Source organism: Bombus flavifrons, chromosome 5 (genome assembly GCF_040668555.2).
Source record: "Bombus flavifrons isolate JBK064 chromosome 5, iyBomFlav1_principal, whole genome shotgun sequence".
In the NCBI taxonomy this organism is placed as follows: domain Eukaryota; kingdom Metazoa; phylum Arthropoda; class Insecta; order Hymenoptera; family Apidae; genus Bombus; species Bombus flavifrons.
Genome location: NC_138446.1, coordinates 18,074,715 through 18,097,783, shown reverse-complemented (window position 1 = coordinate 18,097,783; position 23,069 = coordinate 18,074,715). Strand labels below are relative to the sequence as shown.

General features: G+C 46.0%; 1 protein-coding gene across 8 annotated transcripts in view; it reads left to right on the top strand.

Moving 5' to 3' along the window:
- raskol (Ras GTPase-activating protein raskol) overlaps positions 1 to 23,069 on the top strand; it is a 257,001-nt gene that overhangs the window by 96,249 nt on the left and 137,683 nt on the right. For 3 of the 8 annotated variants that reach the window (XM_069112671.1, XM_069112669.1, XM_069112673.1), the window contains exons 3-5: positions 856 to 968; positions 12,819 to 12,860; positions 15,288 to 15,474. In XM_069112671.1, coding sequence (XP_068968772.1) covers positions 856 to 968; positions 12,819 to 12,860; positions 15,288 to 15,474 — 342 coding nt within the window. Of the gene's footprint in view, positions 1 to 855; positions 969 to 12,818; positions 12,861 to 15,287; positions 15,475 to 21,770; positions 21,883 to 23,069 lie in introns of those variants that run through there. The other 5 variants (XM_069112675.1, XM_069112677.1, XM_069112676.1 and 2 more) reach the window with 2 other exon arrangements.

The window sequence follows — 23,069 nt, the reverse complement described above, 5'->3', positions numbered from 1 at the left end:
GTGGTGAATTAGTCGCCTCGTTAACCTCTTACGACGTTTCTTTGTCTTCGATTCTTCCAGGATATTCGTAACTTTTATTTATAATGAATATTTCGCGAAAATTCCAGGTACCCGATAGAAATAAAATAGTCACTGGGCGACGCTACAGCTCCTTAGGGACAGGATGATTTCGAAATTAGGTAATTCATTTAGAGGTGTGTCATGGGCACGGCTTCCAGATGACGACGATCGCCTCCTGGCCCTTGCGCGTTTTCGGACCCTTGATCGTTCCACGTGACGGCCGTTTAGTTGCGTAACGCAATCCAAACACGTTTCGAGCAATGAGGTTAAATATGGAATATAATTCGCTAACACGCGCGTACGAATTACGAGCTGAAACTACGAGAAAGAGCTTTCACTCGATTAGATCTGTAATTTCTATTTGCAACGTCGTAAGAGCAAATTTACAAGGTAGACGGAAACTTTTCCTTTGTAATCGAACTTGGCCTCTGAATAGAGATTTCCAACGTATTTCACAATGTATCGTTGGTGCGCACCTAGCCTAAGGATAATCCTTGGAAGTTGAGACGACGAGTCTCCGGTTGGATTCGCGTCTTCGGCGGACGCGACGTTTCGAATGCACGCGAGAATTATCGATCGTTATCGATCGTTGGCCGCGGGCAGGGATCGCGTCGCCCTTTCTGTTGCACCGTTATGCCACTTCACGAAGATAATAATCGACACGGCTCCTATTATTCGTATTGTCGCTGGCCGATGCGTTGATTTTATTCTCGCGGCGTGGCCACGATGCCCACCGTCCGAACTCTCGCAACTTTGCTCGTCCGTCACAATCTCCTTTACTTTTTATTTTTCCAGAGGCTGAATGCTGCGTTGGCGAAGCCGCTGCCGAGGCGTGCTGGGAACCTTGTTACTGCGTCCTTCTTCAGGACGAACAGACCCTCACGGCTTACAGAAGCGAGGATATGGCAGTGAGTAGTACACCTTCTCTTTCTTTCCTAATATTCCTTCTATCTTTTTTCGATAGCGAAAAGACCGCTGCCCAATTCGGCCGGATTAGCCAGTCTCCATCTTCTTTATCGCGATTCGTAAGAAGCGGCGCACAAACGCATTACGTCATTGGCATTGCTAGTATTCGCATACCTATCGCCTGCAATAAACTTGTTTGTTCTTAAAAACGTATTTGCTATTCTATTATCTTTTAATTTTATTCTACCGCAAATCGTTCTATCATTCGATCACTATTCTGTCTATATGTTGATTTTGACAATCGTAGCCTTACTGCATTTCAATTGCATACACAATGTATAGAGAAATACGTTAAGAGATATTCTCGTGCTACCATATAATTACGATATTCGTACGGTAGTTTACAAATTTTTTATTTATCCTTATGATCTCGATATTAATCTTGTTTCGAGGAGTCAAAATTTAATCAAGTTAATTCAATTAAGTTAATTTTTTAGCAAACAGCGTTGTTTTGAAAGAAAAGAAAAAATCTTACGATTAAAATCACTTCGATATTAAATCGATGGTTTTTCGATACGTACTAGTGCGATTTGTACTGCTTTCAAATTTGCTCGAAACTCGAAACACGAAACTCGATTCGCGGAATTGGTAGCTCGCCTAATTCGCGAATTACGCGTTCGAGCAACGTATCTCTGGCCCGAAGCGAATTGTCGGAATAACGGTGGAACGTTGGCGGTCGTAATCCGAAAGTGATACTTACAATTAACATATTTAGGGGGGGTTCAAAGTTGTTCGGTATCGACGTTTACTCGCAGAAGTACCGCGCGTTTTATCGCGTTCACGCATGTCAGCGGTATCGGCTTTACGAAGCGAACGATATCCCAAAAGCGGCCGGCGAGTACATATAGCGAGAGACGATAAACAGACGTCGAGAGGCGTCGAGGAATGAAATAGGACGCTTCTTGGAAGATGACGACTTGTGTGGCCGAGCAGTCGTGGCACAAAATGATCGACACTCCGATAAAACAAACGATTCCCCTTCTCGGGATTCGTCTAAGAGCCGAGAAGATATCGCTGAACGAACGACGCGACGCGACGCGACGCAACGGCAGCGAGTTAATGCAGTCTGTAGGTAGCCAGGGGATTTAATGAAAATTTAGTATAGGAAAATTGTGCGCGTATCGGTCTCTACCGTGTTTCTCCCTTGTTCTGTATCGTGCGCTACGGAAGGAGGCCGAGTTGCGTTTGATCGTACGCTTGGGATGGCAAAGGGATATGGCCAGCTTCTAATTCGATCAGCAAGTTTATACACAGTCTGACGTTTGCACAGCCAATTACTTTCGAGACTTCTCTGCTAATCTCCGCCAAAATTATGGAAGGCCTGCGACTGAAAGCGGTTGCCGACTATTTACAAATCGAAATTCGTACGTCAACGAGCTTTTAAAAAATTCCTCGAGGTTCTCGTTTGTAATTTGTCTTTTTCCTTTTATCAAGCCTTGTAACGTTTGCTGTTCGGGAACGTCGAAAGAGAGTAGCGGATATAGTCGACGTTCGCGCACCTTGATCCACTGGGAACGAAAGAAAGGAAAACGATATATCTGCGTATATTCTTGCGGACGCGAGTACGTATTTTTAGACGTCGACGTTTCCGCTTCCGCTCGCGCGCTCCGGAGAACATCTTCGCGTTAAGCGTTCGCGTTATTGCAGCCACCGCTTTGCGAACGCAACATAGTCCTTTAGGGAGCGAGAAAGAAACCCGATCGAAGTTTCGTTGCGAACTTTTGTCACAAACCGCTCTCTGTTCTGAACGCAGACAAGCGACCGCTCGCATGGAAGCTTGCTTAAGCCAATAACTTTCTGCCAGAGTTACTTCCACTGTCGTTGCTTTTCTTGCGTTTTCGTGCGTTTTCTTGTAGCTTACTTTCTTTTCTTACCATCTATGCTGCAACTTACGAACTCTGAAGATCCTTCTCCGCTGCACTCAATTGCGCGGTATAACGGTAAACGTTGACTACCTTTCTTCTCCTTCTTGTCCTATCCTTTAGCTTTATCTCAAGGTAAAACAGGAGGCGAAAGAAGCCGCGAAGATAGAGGGAAGATAACACGGAAAAATTCTCAAGCATGTATGAATCTGTTCGTTGGCGTATAGTTTCTCGTGGAACGAACGAATGTAGAAGCCGAGGAACGACGAAGATTTCTCGTTGCGGATCCATTTTGGTCGTTGGCGAGGTCCCCTAAACGCGTCCCGTATCCGTCGATCTCTTTTTCTCTGTCTCTCGAGGTCTCAGAGTACTTATCACACTGCTTGAAACCACGTTGCCTCCGAGATCGGCTAATTTTTTAAATCGGATAGCGAATTTTCTTCGGGGTAATTACTCTTGGAGCGAAGAGTTCCGTGTCCACGTTCCTCTCGTTGTTTCACGCGGCAAAATGTTTTTTGGACGTCTCCTTTTATCGAGTAGAATGAGAAAATATTCTAGAAAGGTAGTTACGATGGTAACTAGTAACGTCGATGTTCCAGTGAACGGAAAAAGCGTGTTGTACGGTTGTTGGAAAATATTTAAGCGTGTCGGCGAATCGTTTCGAAAATGCAAAGTTTCCGAGTTCTTTTAGTTTCGTTTTAACACCTACTTTTAGCTTTTCTTCCCTTCTTCGTTTCCTCGTTTCCTCGTTTCTTCTTTTCTTCTGCAGGATGTATTCTTATTTAGTTGCGTTGTCGTGTGCCACGATCGTCAGTCAACACGAGTAAAATATTAAAATTCAGAGCTTTCGTAAATTTATCGACCTTGGTTACTTTTACGAATCACAAGCAACGTATAGCGTATCGTAGACACATCCAGAGGTAATAAAATCTCTTCGAAGCAAAGTCGTTGATCCTGTCGGAATTATGCCCGTCCCTAACATCCGGATATATCGTTCTTTCTACTTTATCTACTCGAGGCTTCCCTCCGATATGTACAAAAGAGTAACCGTTAAGGTAAGGAGAGGATTTGGAGAGAACAAAAAGTTAAACTTCATTTACATGTTAATTAAATTAGCTTTACACGTGGGTTACTCTCCGAAGGGCTAGTAGACACTCACTCGCTTGCTGTTTTTCTTTCTAGTCGCTCTTTTGTCTCAACGGAGACCTGGGCCGTCTTGCAAACGCTCGCATACGCTCTAAGGAAGGGATGCACACGCGTGTCTGCTCGCTCTTCGCTCCCTCGCTCTCGCACGTACAATACAAACGTTCTATCTATTTAACAGTAACGTCGTACGTAACTCGTACGTAATACCGCGAGGATGCCCGTCGTTTTCCACGCTCGGTAAACGTCCACGCCTGTACCAAATACACCTTTCATTCTGACGTGGTCGACGTTTTTCTCCTTGCCTTTGTCGGTGTCTGACTTTCTCGGTCGATTCTTCGAATGTCTCGCGTTTTTTGGCAACTGTTCGCCCCCTATGATCGAGCCCTTGTTATTACTAAATCAAAACCGACGTCGAGACTCTCTTTCGCCTTGTCCCGCCTCACGTCCTTTTCTCCTTCCGTGTAATCACATTCGTGGGGTTCAGGAACACGAGACCCTTCGTTATCCGATGCTGAACTCGCCCTCAAGGAATAGGGTTAACGGCGTACTTTCGTACGTGTGCAGACGCATGTGCGTTCTTTTCTCCTCTTTCTGCTGTCTGGATCTCTGAAACGGTTCCTCGCATGTCGTACCGAATAGAATTTAGTCAGCAAGTAGAGAAAGCCTGTGCACGATCAGCCTAGTACCGTTGTGCTTTACGAACACGGCCGTTCGATTTTCTATGAATTAGATTCCATCGAAACTGAAGATTTTTAGATTTTTGTAATAGTTGCGAGTTAATGGTCTCGCTTGTTCTTAATTGTACCGTTACTATGCTTTATGAATTTCTCAGCGGATGTCGTTCCTGTAACTGGTATTTATCTCATATGGGAGATCTCTTCGGTTTAGCAATTTTCCGTATAATCCTTGGATCGGTATAGTTACAGCTTTGTTGGGAATCTTTCTGGGTTTCACGATGTAAACGATCATACCGCAACGTTTAATTTCTATTGAAATTTAAGACGTCATGAAATCTGTAACTTCGATTTTGGATAGCTTAGAGTTACAAAATTTGTCTTACTCGTGAACAAAAAGATGTCATTTATCGTTTTGCGCTGAATATTTCGCGTATGTTTCTTAAATTAAATTATACGACGATTCTTCGGGAAACGCTTACGCTGTGTTGCTATCGGACAAAGTAGGTTCCTTTTTATTGCATTTTTATGGAATAAGCGATCTTTCGCACGATCAGGACGAAGATGAGAAAGTTTTAAACGAACGCTTACTTGTTTCCTGACCGCGTGACCATCGTACCACGCGTCATAGTAATTGCACGATTTAATTACAACTTACAATTCTCAGCAAACACGTCGATTAAAATCCTTAATTAACCGTATCTTCGATGCATAAAATTCAATCGAGAAATCAATAGGAATAACGAATACGATACGAATATATAATGAGAGTCCTCTTTGATGCAAGTTTTACAGGTTTCCAATAAACAGTAAACCGTAAACCGGGCATTATCTGCATGTTATATCGTATTTCTTCTTCTGTACGTTATCTCCGTTTCTCGAAAGTATCTGCTATTTTATCGTTGTTCGGCGAATGGTAGGAAGTTTCTCTTCCGCGTGTTAAGGTGTTAACGATAATGATCGGCGAACTGGGATGGGTTGGCGCAGGTAAAAGCAAACAATGCGCAATGGAAAGACTTCGATATTGGATTCGAAGCGCGAGTATACTGTGAGGTTTCTTAGTAATTCCTAGGGATTTTACTTTTGTTGTTGCCTCGTGTTACGAAGTCTGATAAGGTTACAGGTAGGGGATTGTCTTGCCTCTGTCTATTAGTAGCGGATTTCTCGATGCCGGATCAAAGACCAAAGATCTCTGGTGCTCTTATTCGTACGCGATCAGCCGAGGAAATGCTAGTAGAAAATGCACGTGAATAGAACTTACGTACCCGAACTATAGAATATACCCGATTAGCACGTATGGATTACAAGGATTTGAAAAGAATGGACGAAACAAGAGGATCGATAGAGCGATTCGTTGAATTTTTACAATTTTTCGTTCTAATTCGTTCGTCTAATTTTTGTTTAAACGCGATTTATTTATAATTTCTTCTAATTATCGTCGTCGATATTTGTTATAATTTCTTGAAACGTTTCAAGTATATCGAGAGTATATAGAACTTATATCGTCGTGTGGTGAATAAACGATCGTAACGGTGTTATTAAGTAAATTATACACGATCCGTCTAAAAAATAACGAGACTATATTTATAGAAGCTTTTCTCCAATTGGATAAATAAATATACGATGTCAGGCCCGCAACGACTGCACGTAACGCGAAAAATTATCCGTACGCACGAACGAATTAAACTCTTTCCACGTTCGAAATCGCCGAAAATATCTCACGAACGATTCCAGAGGCGCTAAAACGTGCTACGATATCAAGGACACGCGCGCGTCGCGATATTTCTTCTCGCAGCCAGCGAGAATCCGCGCGTGCCTCTCCTTTCCGGGTCTGAATTCTTTGAATTTGATGCGTTCATGTTCATACTCGTCACGTACAAGACAAACGGCACGCGAGTAAAAAATGCAACCTTCTCCATTCGAATCGTTCCCCAGGGGTGAACGAATGGGTCTCTGTATTAAATCGTATCCCCCGTCCTCCGAGTTTCCTCCCTTCTTTTCTTCCTTCCTTCCTTCCTTCCTTCCTTCCTTCTTTTCCTGTCTGGCTTTGCGAACGTGTCCCTTTCAAGACGCGAGGGGAATACGACTGGTGTGATTAAATCTCCCTATCTCGTTCTCCCTCCCTCGCAGTTTGCTCCTTATCTGTCTTTGTCCGAGTGCCTTTGATTCAGCGACTCTCTCCCTTCCTCCCTCACTCTTTTCCCTCGATGTCGTGCGTACGAGGATGCGAGTGTCCGGTTCCACGCTTCACCCTTTGGCTAAGGAAGTATCGTTGAATCTTTGACGGGCAATTTAACTTCTGAAAAGATTGCTTCGAATCGAACGAAGCTGTATATACTGACTACTCTGGATAACGAGCGAATCGTGTCTTTGCAACTTTATCTCTCTCCTGCTCTCCTGTTATTTGTTTTTATTTCTTGTTTGGTGGGGCAGGTCTCTAAGCTACAATTATACTTACGGTATAGGTAAGCCTTCGCGACGCCGAAAGTTCCCTTAAAAAAAAAAAAAAAAAAAAAAAGAAAAAAGAAAAAGAGAGAGAGACAATTTCACTAATTGCGAGTATGCGGTAGTTCAACGAGGAGACAGATATATTCGCACTAGCGTTTCGAGTTTTCACTAGCACTCTGAACGAGCTTTATGCGGTTTGCTTTCTATTTAAACAACCTGACCAACCTGGGCACTTTTTATTCCGCTTATCGTACGAGAACGTAACGACTACTGAAAACGAGATGACTCGGGTCGAGCCGGAGGATTCGAAATTCGAAATTCGGCCGAGTCGGTCTATGTAGCTCGTCCATCTTAACCAAGGGGCTGAAAGTGCCTGTTCGTCCGCGTCCCTGTCGACCCTTATCCCGGACAGTCGTCAGTCGATATTCCCTTTTTTGGAAGGTGAGGACGAGTCTTGCGATGTTCGAGAGCGTAGGGCGTGCACACACGCGCAAGAACCCCTTCTTTTTCGTCTCTTGCCTCCTCTTGTTAGTCTCTTTCGCGGTGACTCAGGGTGCTAGAGATAGGACCTATCCTTCTTTCGGTTGATCGTAAAGGGAATCCAACGTGAATTCGGAGGAAGCCGGTTTCAGCCAGAGGATAAATCGGCTTCACCTTTTCGCCAACCTTTCGACCCCTTTTGCTACTCGAATCGCTCTTGAGAAGCGTGGAAGCGGGTTACTTCGTTGATTCGAGAATCTTCTTCGACTCTCTGCGAAGGCAAACGTTTGCAGACTCGCAGGATCTCGTGTTCGCGCGTTTCTCGATTTTCCCTCGGTACCCCCTTCTTTTTTTTACCCTTTTCTTGGACTCGTGTGTTTTTCAAATTTCAAGAAAAATAGAGATTGCAAACAAAGCGCGAATTAAAGCGTATCCCCTGTGAATATTGCCAAATTTCTCCGACGTCGGCTTCTCTGTCTGTCCAGGTGAAAGGAACTATCGGTGGAATTGCTAGCCAGCGCCCGATATACATTCGGCAACCCTTGGTAGACTTGTTTCTTCGCGGAACTTAATGGCAACCGCGCCATTCGACGAAACGCGCCGTTCAACGGCCAAACTCCCTGACGATCGTGAAAGTTTGAAAGATCGTGGCGTTCCACGGAGCTCGAGAGACGAGGGTTTGAGTCGTATAGAGAGATAGTTGAGGCAGAAGGGTGCATTTATATGGGGTTAGGTTGGACGATCGACGACGCAGGAGGGTAAAATAAACAGGCGGTGCGTTATCGAGTCAATGAAACGGCGCGAGACTTCATCGTCCTCTTTGATAAGTTTTTCCTTCCATTTTACTCTCTTACGAAAGAAAGCAGATGTTCGCGAAATGAAAATATTCCTCTGCGGTGTATCGGACGGCCAGCGTCGTAGTTTTCACGCGAGCTGATTGTTTGTACGAAGGCTTGTTCGTCGATACTTTAGCACGTTGCAATTACGCAGGTCTGAGATTGAAAATATATTAGACGCTTTTCGTTCCTTTCTTGATCGTTTCGAAGGTACGTGTCGTGCAATAGGTACTCGCATTTAAGGAACGGCCAAATTATTTTTACGTTGGTCGTTCTCCTGAATTATTGCCGTCGCAAAGTGATTCCGATGAATCCGCGGCACTGACAAAGAACGAAAGAAGGAGCCTTCTTTCTCTCCTTTTTTCTGAAAGAGCGTCTCGTCTCGTGGATCGTGGATCGCGAAGAAAGCGCTTCTTTTAACCGAACTAATTTCGGTCCGCGCGGATTTCAGTAAATGCCCAGCGGCGAACGAACCTCTTGACCCCAAGAGTTCGTTCATTCGTTTATTCGACGACGACGACGACGATGACGACGACGACGACGACGACGACGACGACGTAAGTCGAAGATGACGGAGAGAAAGATAATGACGAAGAAGGGGAAAGATAGAAGAATAGGTTGGACAAAGTTATAACAACGTGAAATTGAAATTCATTGTTCGTTCGGAGACGTTCAACGCGTTGCTTAACCTTTCAACCGAAACGTCCTCCTTTTTGCCCCGTTATTAAGGACACGGACAGTCCGCGGACAAATGCGACGATTACCACGGCCCGTAATTGAAGGAAACGAGTACATTTAACGACGTCGTATTTTAAGGTGCTGGAAATGTAGCAATTGTCGCTTTCGAGCGACGGTTCTTTAGCAATGGAAATCGGAGGATTTATCGATCGTTAACGCACCGCTGGCGTAAGGTTTCTCCAGATACCTCGGAACGTTCTTTCTTCGCGGCGATCGTGTACCTACCTGTGGAAGAACGATCTCTTTTCACCGCAAAGTGCCCAAATAGCGTTAGATTAGGTGTACTTTGACGTCGTTCGAAGCTTTATACAACAAGGATAATTACAGTATTAGGTTAAATTTAAAAAAAATTAGGTTTTCTTTGATTCTCAGTAAACGTTATCGACGATCATGGATGACCGAGGGAGTTTGGGAAGGTAATCGACGAGCACGTCTATCGATTCCCCGGGCGGAATCGGAATTTGTGCTCGTCGAGAGTCGCATAGCCGAGATTCCCCATCAAAGTTACACCTTTATCGTATAATCCGATACAATGACAACGTTATTGGCTTCGTTGGAGGGACGACACGAGCTAGAAATTCACCAGTTGCTCCGGCTCCCTGAGCAGCTCTTCGACTAGTGCCTCGTTAGAGATTCGTGCTTTGCTTCTCTCGTCTCCACTCCTGATCGTCAGCCCGTATCGCTCTCGAAACCTCTCTTTTCGATGAACTTATCCGCGGTGCGCTCGGCTACTTGCCGTAAACGCGCAAAGCAGCTCTACTGGAAATTTTCACTTTGTAAACGCGCGCTACGCCGTCAAACGAGTACCTATGGTTCAGACTCGACGATCTCCTTACTAGTTTCCGTGATAGACGTTTATCTTATTCGCCACCTAAGAAATAAACTTTCTCTCGTATTCTCGAAGCAGCGAATTCTTTAAACTTCCACGATATGCTTTAACGATAAACTTTATATGGCGTATAAGACGATTGACACGTAAAACATACTTTTATCAGGATAACTTTTTTATCTGGTTCGAGAAATTTGCATCTTTATTTCGCGATCCATCGGTATATTTATATCGAGCATTCGTAAGATTCTTCTGCTTCTGTACGCCTTCGGCAACATCTTGAAACAAACGCAGAAGTCGAGAACCCCGTACGGTATTACTCGTATCGATTCGAGGCAGATACGTTCGTATAGCCTGCAATTTCGTCTAGCGTCCCTTCGTGCTTCGTCCTTTTTTTTTCTTTCTCCTTTTTCTTTCTTTTTTTTTTATGAAAAAGCATTCCGTAGATTACGTCGAACCGATACGAGTTACGTCTGTGTCGGCCTTTGATATCGCGTGACGAGATTGCAGATTTCCACGTAGGTAAACTGTCGCGTAAAAGTTGTCGAAGACGTCGACGCGTTCGTTATTACGGATACGTACAGAATCTAAAGCTAGACTCGTAGGATTAGATCGAAGTGACTCGAGTCGTTCTAGATTTTCGTTCCGACGTCTTAAAGAACTATTTCGTTATTTAGTTTAGAATATAAGATCCTCCGAGTGATTTTGGTGGTGTAAATAACAATTTTAATCCTAGATGATACGATGATATATACGTATGTGTATGAAAGAACGTGACATCGTTCTATCGATATTTTAAATACACGAATAGATTCGTGTTATTATGTGAAACGTTTGCTTCATCCTCGAGACATCTTTAACTTTCTCTTTAGTTTAACGAAACTGCACTGAATCGGCAGTCCCTTTATTTCCAATTTCAGCGTCCGTTCTATGGAAATTATTATACGCCGTTGGCCACAGTATCGATCACAAAAGAGCCTGAAACGAAGCTCCGAAGAGTGTCTAGTTTCATCGACGTCGAGTTTACACGTTTGAACGAAACGATTCACGCTCGAACGGGGCGGCGATTCAGAAATAAGGAATATTTGCGCACGTGGAAAAGATTCCAGCGTTACTGACGGATCGATTCGCGACGGAAGATCGTAACGCGTACTCACGGACGTAATCGGATCGGTCGAATCGGAACGGGTCGATCGCGTGAATCGAATTAGGTAGCCACGGTGCTGCTCACGGACAGACGCGTGCACAAAGGTCGAACCGAGACGAGCGCGAGGGATCGAACGGAAAGCAAATCGTATCGCGAGAAGAGAGTCGACGATCGACGATCCTGTACCGACCGAGTCCGAGATCGCCAGCGTCCCAATCGCCATAGCGTTATATGGAACGCTTTTGCGTTCGTGAAGTACGCGTATCGTCGTCGATACGTTTACGAAGAAAAGATTCCAGATTCGTGGAACATTTCCCGCGCTATAAGAGTACAAATAGAAGTAGAAAGAATAAATATCTCTTTCGAAAATCAATTAAAGATCGGTCTTTATGCGAACGCGAGGAACGGTTTATTCGATCGTGGTAGAAATAGGGCGGTAACGGGAAGAAAGTTGAGAAGCGCTGGTCCAGGTCGTTAACGTAACGCGCGTAACGTATAAAATATCCTCCGTTGGTTTTCTCGTTCGTTCGAATCGCGTAATCGCGTTGGCGGAGCAAAATGTTAAACCAGACTCGGTCTCGACGCGTTATACGTACCAGGTTTCAGAAGGGAACCTCTTTAAACGCGTGGTTAAACTGCTTCCTGGCGCTCGTTGCCGGGTATCGATTCCAGAATCGTGGCGTGCGTCGCGTCTCGACGTTCCGTCTTTCCTCGGGGACGGTCGAGTTATCAATCGCGATTTAAAATGAGCACGAAACGCACCGGGATACCTCGAATTACGACCATAGTGATATCTTAATTTGGCCCTCGACTCGGAACGTTAATTATCCCCGTCGGCGACCGGTTAATTACGCTTCGCTTCCCTCCCACGTGACCACGTGTACAGCGTATTTGTCCGTCGTATAATAGAATATCTGCCGCGGAAAAGCTAAACTCGGACAGGAAAAGCGAAACGATGATTCGTTCGTATATCTTCGTGCGACGTAGGCTGAACTTTTTATATTTGTAAAACGAAGTGTCGATGCGAAGTCGTCGATGGGTATATCGCCTCGAGACTTTCTCCCCAGCTTTGTAACGAAGGAAAAGCTAAGCATTTGTGTAACGCTCGAGACGGAATCGATCGATTTAACGTTTCAAACGGACAAAAATATTCAGCGAATAAATATTCCGACCGTAATTTACGTACGATTTCGTGATACTAAATTGCACGTTTTGCATACATAGGCTAACGTACGGTGATAAGAGAAAGTAGCTTTTATCGTTCATCGATCCGACGTACGAGGTAGTTGTAAAAAATTCCTCAAACGACGATACTTGCATTGTTATCGATATTTACGTTTCTATATATGTACGCACGTACACGCGTACACATATACACGCATACGTTTCAATCCATAAATTTAAAACAAAAGATCCGCGTCTCGTGCTTGATATTTTATTCTATCGTATCGTACGCGTCGAACAAACTGCGTATTTTTAAATACGCGAAACTCGCAATATTCGGAAATCGCGTATCGGTTTAGCAACGAGATTTAGCGTCGAATCCAGAAGGATTCCTGTATCGGTCTGCGTCTGTTGACGAAATTAAACAAGCGCAATTAGTAACTAATTTGTCTGTTTCCTTGGACGCAGCTGTTCGCCGGGACCGCCTGTACGTTCAAGTCTCGCAACAAGGTTTGTTCTCTATCAGTGTGCCTTCGAACGTTGTGTTTGTCCCTCTGATATGCTTCCGTTCCGTGATATCGTGTCTCGTTTTGCTTTATCCCTGTGTGTTTGCATAATTTGCACATTTTCTTCTTGTGTTTCTCACACCGAAACCTAGCTTTTATAAATTTAGAATAGTTGAACGTCAGACGTGACAAGAGAACGGAACAGCTGAGTTGGTTTTAATTTCGCGTTACTTCGATAACCGAAAAGGCAAAGATAATAATTCGAAGAGCATGCAGAATTCGATTATATCGCAGAGGCAATTATATCTTGACGGGATCGATTCGTTTGAAAATTGTTATGTCGTACTGGAACGCAAGGCGTGTAAAACTTGGATAAAACCTTAAATCCACGTTCTCTTAATTTTTCGTTGCTAAAAATTGAATTCGCGGTGCAAAGGTTCGTGACTAATTGTTTTCTCGAGCCAGGATCACACGTCGTCTTTTCCGTTCGTTTCTTTCGTTGTCCGTCGAAGGACGTTGTTACTACGAACCTACCGAAACGACTGACTACACCTCTGGTCCCTTTGACTTCCTTCGAGTCTCTTCGAGCCCCCGCGTTCCCACCTAATGCAATTTTGTCCGCTACGATCCTCGCGTTGTTCTTCGCGGTGTTCTGGAAACTGTTGCTGTGGCAGGTCGCGTCATTGCCTGTGAAGTTCGTCGTTGGAATATTATTTGCTTGCCGCGCACGTAGTTCGTACAGGCAGCCGTATCGCCAGTTTCTCTTCGATTGGCGATACGGCACAATGGCAGAGGTGCGATTTTCACGACGATAGAGACGTTCGTGGAATTAGCGTGCAGCGCCGTTGCTCCGATGGAGCGCGGCTCGCGGAAAACGGGGTCACGTATTCTCTGCCAGGCCGGGAATCGAACGTCGTGGAAGAAGAACGCGAGTACCGATTGGCGGGATGGGAGATCGTTATACGTCAATGCCCAAAACCAATACTGGATTCGTGTAATTGGACGCGTTCGTTCGCGTCTGCCTGGTAATTACAGTTAACGCGATACGACTGCGACCGCATTCGCGGCTTGTTCGACCGCGATCGATCGCGGACGCGTGCTCCTCCTTCCTTAACCGTCTTGTTGTCGGAATGTCGGTGAAAGGTTAGAAGCAGCTATACTTTCTAAGACTAGCGAAACGGTAGGAGGTTTTTGTATCGTAGGAACAGGGATTTCGTGCGATACTTGGATCGCGGATTATCGCGGAAACTCGGCAATTATCGCGAAATCCTTCAGCTCGCGGTAGTATTCTGGAAGAAACTTGGCGTTCTAAAAACGCGAATCGCCGAACTTCGATCCCCGCATCAACGAAATATTATTCGTTTCAGCCGCTCCTGCGAAGACTGGAAAACCGTGTCCGTAATTCACGCGCCTATCGCTGCCACGGCGTTTCGCCCAAAGCCAAGCGGTCCGATCGTCGCAAAACGGTTCGTTTCGTGGAACGCGTGTGCGGCGAGAAATTCGTTAGGGGATGATAATTGGCAAATAATGGCGTACAACGTGGGCAGCGAGGCGCGCCAAACAAATGGAAATTAATAATTTCCCATCTTCGACCTCTGTTTTCGATCGATTCGTTCGTTCGTTTCCGCCTCTGTTTCGAACGAAAAACGAATCGTGTCGAGAGAGAGAAGCGAGAGACGATCTGTGGATTTCACGCGCCGCACACCGCGTTCAACGAGCTCTAATTAGTGACGTCAGCGTGTCGTGTCAGGTCAATCTACGGTATTTTAAGACAAACTGGACACGGTGCAGTCGTCGTCCAGCTTGTCGCGAGTCGCGAACCGGCAGCTCCTTTTTCTCGGCAAACGAGACCTCTTCTTTCCATCGAAATCGATTCCAGGCCGAGAGACAACCGCTAGTCGGGGCTAATTCTTCCGCTAGTTCGATGACACGACCCGTGACACTGATAGGATCGACTGAACGCAGCCGTCTCGTCGAGTTGCTCCGGCTCCGCCGAAATGGACGTGATTCGGGGCTACGTGAGTGTCGCGAACCGTACCGCAATTATCGCATCGCACTGACCTACTTGATTAGGTATTCGCGAAATAGTTTGGGAGAAGCGTGAATTATCGGTTGTACGTTTGTATTTAGAAGTTGGCGTGGTCGTACGACAGGTATCGTTGAAACGAAATAAAGATTCCATGTCTATGCACGCGACGCGTCGTTACGTCTTGTCACCTATTTTCGAACTAAAAGAAAACGAGTTTGCCGTTGCAGCTTAGAAAATTCGTCAGCGACGACGAAGACGACCAACGTTCTCTCAAACGTACTCTTTTCCCGTTTTCGTTGATCGATCCTTCTAAATCACGAGTAATATCGATAATCGAATCGTTAATAACATACTAGCGATATTAAAATCACAATGCTACGGTATCGACGATTTTGTTCTCAGTTGGGAGACGCGATGTTCGTCGAGTTACCACGTGTTCGATTGGACGGGGGCGCACGTGCTTTTCGACAGCATTGGGGTTACGAATCACGACCGTTGGCACCACCGCCACCATTGATCGAAGAAGACGAAGCGGCGGTCGAACCAGAAACAGTGAGCCTGAGGGAAGCCAACACCGCGTCACCAATAGGTGAGTCTATGAAACATACGCTCAAGATCGATCTCGGTTTAAGCGGCAACGTACACAGTATTTGTACGAAAATATAATTACTTTGACACTCTCTCTCTCTCTCTCTCTCTTTCTCTCTCCCTCTCTCTTTAACACATATATATATGTACATTTACATGTTATAATATCAAAGTTACGCGATCGTAACTCGTAATAACAACAAGGAAAGAGACGCGTACGCGGCACAACGATCGCGACTTTGGGATCGGTTCGTTTGCCACGCAATTTCCCATAGAAGCAGAATCTTGCCCGGCTGCGCGTTTAATGGTTCCGCGCTTAATAAGCGATCAGAAAGGGTTATCGCGTTCCGCGTTGCATAACGAGAACACGGAAGCGTTTGTGTTTTTCCTCGGGTTGCAAATCGCGCGCGACTCCCCTGCAGCGTCGATGCTTTATCTCGCGACCGATACCGCGGTGTACGAAATCAAGACCACGTGGTATTAATTGCGCTTTGTCTCGGACGGTCGTTGCTGTTGCTGACAAACGCGCGTACGTTGTGCTCGTAACGAGCGGACATTGTTCGACAGGTGCAATTCCCCGAGTGCGTCGGGCCTCTCGTTGAAAGTGCACCGACAAAGAAGCCTTCCCACTCGCGTTGGCTTCGCGTTCAATTTTTAATGGCCGGCAATTAGCGTGGCGTTCCAAGGATCGTGTAAATGGAAGAGACAAGACGGCGGCGAAGCTTTGGAACGGTGGGATACTGGCGGTTTTATTTGTAAATTGCTGCGAGTGTGTTTTGGATGGATACGGAAAGGTTGGCTGGTAAATTTAGCGTAAATACGAAGGCGTAGTATCGTCCGATGGTAAACCGTAGGTGTTTTGTTCTCGATTTTTACTTGAAGGCGCGACATAGTTCTATTTGTCTGTACGCGCTTGACCGTGGAACAAGAAGCTAGAATCGCATTATATCGTCGAATAGTTTCGATGCGTTTATTATCGACCTGTATCGCTGGATGGTAACGTAGGTCGCAGCGTATAAGTTCTACGTTATCGACAGGCTGCATCGTCGAGCTGCGAGGCTGCGAGTACCGCGATGCAACTGTATGCGTTACAGTATCCTACTCGGCCAACAACGAGTAGCCAACTTCTCTTCCTGTTCCATCGGTATTTTACTTAAAAGCACGATAAACACATCCGTTAAATCTTTACGCAACTTGATCGCAATTTCAACCGCGAATAACCAAGAATACGGATAGTCGTTTAGAAAGCTCTACGTCTACTAACTTCGAACAGAGCCTCGTCGCCTTCTTCGTCATCTTCGAGAAACTTTTCATCTTCGAAAAACTCAAAGGCGAATAGGTTTCGCAGCAGTGATTTTTCGCCATTTATCGTTCTATCCCTCGGACGACGCTTCTTTCAGGATCGAAAGCGCCTTTTTATTCTCCGCGTTGCCTGCGCGCTGTCTGGTTCGCGCTGATTCGACGCGCCGAGGACGATCGAGCAACTTTTTCGCCGGAATTTCTCGTCTTCCGATGAATTTTAGACCGTTCGACGAATTCTCCGTGAACTTGCCTGTGACGCATAGTCGATTCTATTTCGAGGAAAGAGAAAAGAGAGAGTTTAGATGTGCCGATCTCACAGCGCGATACCCGGAGATGGTTGTCGGCGAGTTCTCGAAGGTTGCTTCGTCGCCTCGATGGCTGACATCGCGCGGATTTACGCCGGGTTCTCCTAGTTGCCTGTCAGGAACTGGATTTCTTTCCCGTATTTCCCGAACGTCGACCGTTCCCTTTGTTCCTTTACCTCCGCGTAACTTTCTCCGAGATATCGGTCGTTTCGCGGTTGATAACGCGCGATAATGCTGTCTTGCTGGAAACAGCGAAAAGGAGGTCGACAGCGAATTCGTTGCCGTACGAACGACTCAAGAAGCGGTAAACAGAAATTCGAGTTAACTCGACTCGCTCGTAAGATTCTCGTTTAACGTTTTCATCGATTTCCAAAGCGTATTAAATTCTTTGAGATCGCGAGCCTGTAAGATCAGAATCAAGCGTGTCCTTAAGAGGTTGCAAATTTTGTTGCGACGATATCAACGAAGAGTCGTCGATGTTTGTTTCTGGTACGATTTCTGGAGGAGACGACGCAACGATTCTCCTGGTTGCTTTTTACATTGGGCCAACTACATTGGAGTTCGCGGAAAATTTAGAAAATAATACCGACGTTAAGAGGAAAACGTTAGTCACCGTTGCGTGTGCGTGAATCATACTACACGTATAACCTTTTTCCTGCAATCCTCCTCGATTAAGGAAAACCGTCTATTTCGTAAAAAAAAAAAAGAAAAAAAAACAGAAAATGCGTTACGAGACTTTTTGATAAAAAAGGAAGACCGGGATATCGATTGTCTTAGCCTTAGACGAACGCTCGTTTACCTTCGCGAATAACCATGTTGATGTGAATCGGAGCGGTGATTTCGAGCGACCTTCGTGACTACCCCCCGTATATTCAGCGTAGCCTCGTAAAAGTAACGATATATCAAATATAATCGTAGGAAATAAGAATTTCAGCAGGTTTTTAACTGGATGGCCGATGTTCGAGTCACCGGTACGAAGAGAGAGGGCACGAAGGATGCAAGTTTCTTTGGGCAAACGCGTTTCTTTCTCTTTCCATCTATTGCTTTACGTCCGTTGCTCTCCTCGTCTCGCTGAACCACGCGCGTGATTATAATTATTATTGAAATTGCACGCCGCCCGTAATAACACGCGTGTAACGGACGCGTTTCCGAGTGACGGCAATCACGCGACGCAACGGGGATTATTAATTTAAACGTAATACCACGTCGAGATCGCAGCCTGGATAAACGCGCGGCCGATCCGAACGTACGTACCGTTTCGTCTGAAAACTCGATGTCGCTCCTTTCCAATCGGGAAAAACACGTACGTCCAACCGATTACGTAAATAATAGCACCTGGTAATTTTACTCTTGCGTTTTAAAAGCTCGAATTTATTACATTTCCGTCTACCTCGCCTGCTGGCGTTTAAAATCGCGTCGGCCACTGGGACCAATTATCGACGATATCAACGATACCTGGTACGTGTAATTTCAAAATTGTTAAATTCACGGAGATCGAGAGGGAGAAAGACGGACAAACGAGGCTGTTGGATAAAAACGGTATCGAAAGAATAATATGTCGGATAATCGGTGGAAAGAGTTCTCAGTCGCGATCATCGTTCAGGCATTGTCCGAGGCACCGGATATGCCTTGGCACCGGAAGAGTCGTCCTATAGCGGCGCGTAGCCTCTGTACGGTTAGGTTTCTTCGTGTCGGCGCGCTGGTCCGAGGCGCGTCCGCGTTGCATGCATCAACGCACACGCGTTTTCCACCCACGTAAACGCACGGTCGCCAATGGATCTTCGCGATTGCAACATCGTCGCGATTGCCGCCTGCACAACGACGATCCTCTATAGTCTAGAGCGTGTCTCTGGTCGGTTATGTAACAAAAGCGCATCTTGAATTTTTCGTCGCCGTATCTAGCGATGCCAATAAATATAACAAGTACCAGCAAACTGCTAATCTCTCTAGGAACGGAGCGGCGATCGCGGGCTAGTTGCTACGATCCTTTCGTAGGAAGAACGACATTCGCAGAAACCGTTATTCGAAAAGAACAGCGATTAGAGGTTTCTCGGCGAGCTAATCGAGCGATTCGCATGCTCGCCGCGTATATTCGCCGCGTAGTACGTAGCGGAGTAGGGCGAGCGCGAACCTCGCCATCAACAACGCTTCCACGAGTTTCCAACGGTCCGAATCGAAGAGGATGGTACGAGCAAGGCGGCTGTAATCCACTCGAAGCCACCGACCGTTTCTTTAGACGCGAACGTCCGAACGTCGCGTCGCTCGAAAGTCCAGGCGTTTCTTTCCTTTTCTCGTATCGTGAGAAATTGTACGAGACGAATGCTTCGGTAGCCTCTCGATACCGATAGGAACGGACTTAGGTGTAATGCGTGTGTATTTCGTTCGATCGGAGAGCGAGGTAACAGGTATAATTTTGACAAGCGTGTCTTAATCCTAGGGTTCGGTTGCTCGGTATACGTTTACGTCGTGTAACGTAAAATAACATTGGAAAGTGCTTTCTAGTTTGCTCTTGATACACCGTAGAAACAAAGTCCTCGACGGCGCGTTACTTCGCCTCGTTTACACCAGCGACCCTAATTTCCCTATTGTTCGTCAGGTGCAACTTTATACTTGTACGGTGACTCGTTAATTGCTGCCGCCGTTCTTTGCCGTAACGTGAAAAAGATGGCGAATCGTACTTACTCGTGCCAAGTATCGTCCGAATCAACGAGCTCGCCGAAACTTTTTCCCTAAACTCCGTTTAACCGTTGAGCCCAGCCGACCGTAACGTTTACTATACGTGCGCGTGTCTAATTGAATTTCCGTTTCGCGAATATTACATCGCGTTAATTCGCGATGTTAATAAATTATACCCGTTTACGCAAATCCCATAGACACACCTACGATACGATCGGTTACGGAGCGGTCGCTGTTAATCGTACGCCGTACGATACTTTGCCATAGTTGTATCGTTTCCATAATTTTGATCGCAACGAAACGCGAAAGCTATAGGAATAAAAAATCTATCGGCAACTTTGCGCGTCGGAGAATGGATAAGTGATACGCGCGGTCTTCTTTGTTCCGTTGGACGAGTTCACGGGACAACGATCCACGATATTTTGGAAAAACAACCTAGCGTCAGGCGGGCCACTCTTATCGTCACCGACAACCGCATATCCTCGACCGGGCTATCCCAAGACGCAGATTCGCCAACGTGGACGGTAGTTCGCCTCTACCGGCCCTCCGCGATTTAATTGTTCGCGCGAGAAGGACACGATAGCGGTACGGGTGTTCGAAGCCGATGTCCCATCTAGGATGCGGTTGCGCGATTACGACGCGATATTCCACCGTTTTAGCCGACAACTTTTGGTGCTGTGAAGCGAAGTGGAAATAGTTTTGGAGAACTCGAGCGCGAAAAAGTTTGTTTCTTTCCGCCAATTGCTCTCTTATATTCTTCGACGAAACTAATTTTAGCGAACGACCGGTCGGCCCCGTGGCATATCGGTCGCGTCGAATTTCGAGAATCGAGACTATGGGACGACTCGCTCGTTTACGGCGATAACTTTGGCGATAGCGATAGCCTGTTTGCAAAATGTTAATATTAACATATTTCGATAGGAAAAGCGTATTTATCCCAACGGAAGAAAACCGACGACATCCGACGTTCTTTCGAAAGAAACGCCGGCCATCTTTTACGCCAGCGAACCCGCCGTTGTAAGAACACGGTTTTCCAGGGCACCCGGTAAAATCGTCGCGACGTTTCGCTCGATTTTCCTAGAGTCGCGTCCCCACCGTCCTCGATTCCGCAGCAGCCGATTGGCGGCGGAAGGTTAACGCGCGGTCGGCTCCTCCGCGTGGTAAGAGCTGTTCGCGGCGGATGCGATAAAAGTGCCGCCGCTGCTCTCGTCCTCGTGCGTTTGCCTCGCGACGATAGAATCGCTTTCGTGTCGGCAAACGATGGTCGCTCGTTCGCGAAATCGCACTCGCGGATAAAAATCCGCCGCTTCTCTCCGTGGCCGCTTCCGTTTCGTTCGTTGCTGGTTGTCCGGTCGATCGGCCGCAGCTCGTCGCTGCCAACCTGGTACTCGCGCGTTCGTCTCTCTGTCCGTCTGTGTCGTTCGAGCTGACCGTGCTTGGCGAATCGAACGGGAGCAACCCTGGTCCAAGGCGAACCGCGAACTAATTATGGAGCTGTCACGAGTCCACGGATCGCCTAATTGCGTTGGGAAGCAGCGAAATACTCGCTGATTCGCCGATCACGGTCCGATCCGATGCGACGCGATGGTTCGCCTCGAACTACTTACCATCTACTACCATCTACCAGCGTCTACCAGCGCACCGCCGCTTCCAGTGGATTCGTAGTTTCGTACAAGCGAGACAAGACGAACGAGTAGTTGGAACGTAATCGCGATCGCGAAGTGCACTTTTGTCGGTTTTCCTGTTCAAACGGGACTCGTTTTTCGGCGTCGTACGATCGCAAAGTGTTTTTCGGTTGGAACGAGTCGAACCGGTTGACGATCCTCCGGCGATGTCATTGCTAATTGTTAGTCGATAATGACGCGTCGATAACGGATGCTTCGTTATCGGGCGAAAGCGTCGTTTAACCCAGTTTGCCGGGACGCGCGATTCTATTGGAAAATCGGTCAGGAAGAATCGTGTTCGTTGTGTGCCGTTGCCTCGCCTCGTGGCTCTGTGACGATAAGTCGATTGATAATTGATGTTCGCGATGAGCCGTAAGAAGGTGTGGAATTCTATAGTGCGTCGCAAGAGGAAAAACCACTTGGATCTCAGTGGCAAAGAAGAGAGCGACGCGGGTAGCGTTTGTAAGTGATGGGACCGTGCTATGCTTTCTTCCTTGTCTCGCTTGGCTTTCCTATTTCCAATGCGTGGCATTTGCTTCGACGACAAGAGTATATCGGAGCTCGAATAGTCGCGAAACGCTTTGCTTTTTCGATGGTCGGTTAACGTTCACGTAGTCGGAACGCTCGCCTTAAATTCACGTTACCTTCGGTATGTACGCGTCTCTCGAACGATCATCGAAATGCTTGAATTCCAGAGACTAGTCGAATAGAACGTTACGATTATACGTTGGAAAATATTATTAAAGCTTCTCCTTTAAGCAGAATTCATCATGACGTTGTAAATAAAACTACGAAAAATAAATGTCAATGTTCTTATGTTTTTACTGATATAAACTCAAATGAATCACATTTCCGCTTTTACGTTCAGGCTTTTCGTTGACACATCGTATTTACGCAAGACAGGATACGAAGAAATATCAGACTCGCATGGCGTATCTGAAAATATTTTCGGTTCTCAAGCCGCGTTACGAAACCATATTAATAGCAAGAAAAATCATTTCGTTGATGTTTAGCACCAACGAAATAAGCACGTTATAGTCGCGAGTTTAGAATCGTAAAATAAAGTACCAGTTAGTTTGAAAATGAAACTATCGGTTTTCCAAATAATAACGTCGATGACGAAGTCGATAGATGTTTCGAACGTTGTTATACCGCGTTTATCGATGTTTCCTGTACCGTTCTCTGCATTTTTCTTCGCTTCCTTTCGTTTCAGCTTTCTCTACGCGATTTTCCGGCTTGCCTCCGCTTTTGCGCTTAACCTTTATATCGTATACGTGGCGAAAACGTTTCTATGTAGCTGTAGCGATTGCCAGTTACGGGGTATGATCGTTAATCGTGGAAAACGCCAAGTATGATTCGGTATTTTTGCGGAAATGGAAACCGCAACCTGTTGGTCTCGCGTCGTTAAATGCTGCAGGCTATTTCCTAAAGAAATACGCGCGTGTGTGTGTGTGTGTGTGCTTTCACGCGCATCACTTCGCTTGGTAATTTAGCATGAAATCAGCGATTCGTAACGACGTAAAAAAAAAAAAAATTATGTTTAATTAGAATTGTTTCAAACGCGTATGCGTCCTCTAACTCGATCGATCTAAAGATCTAAAGAAACCAATCGCTAGAAATCGCCATTAATTTAATCGGTTGACAAAGTT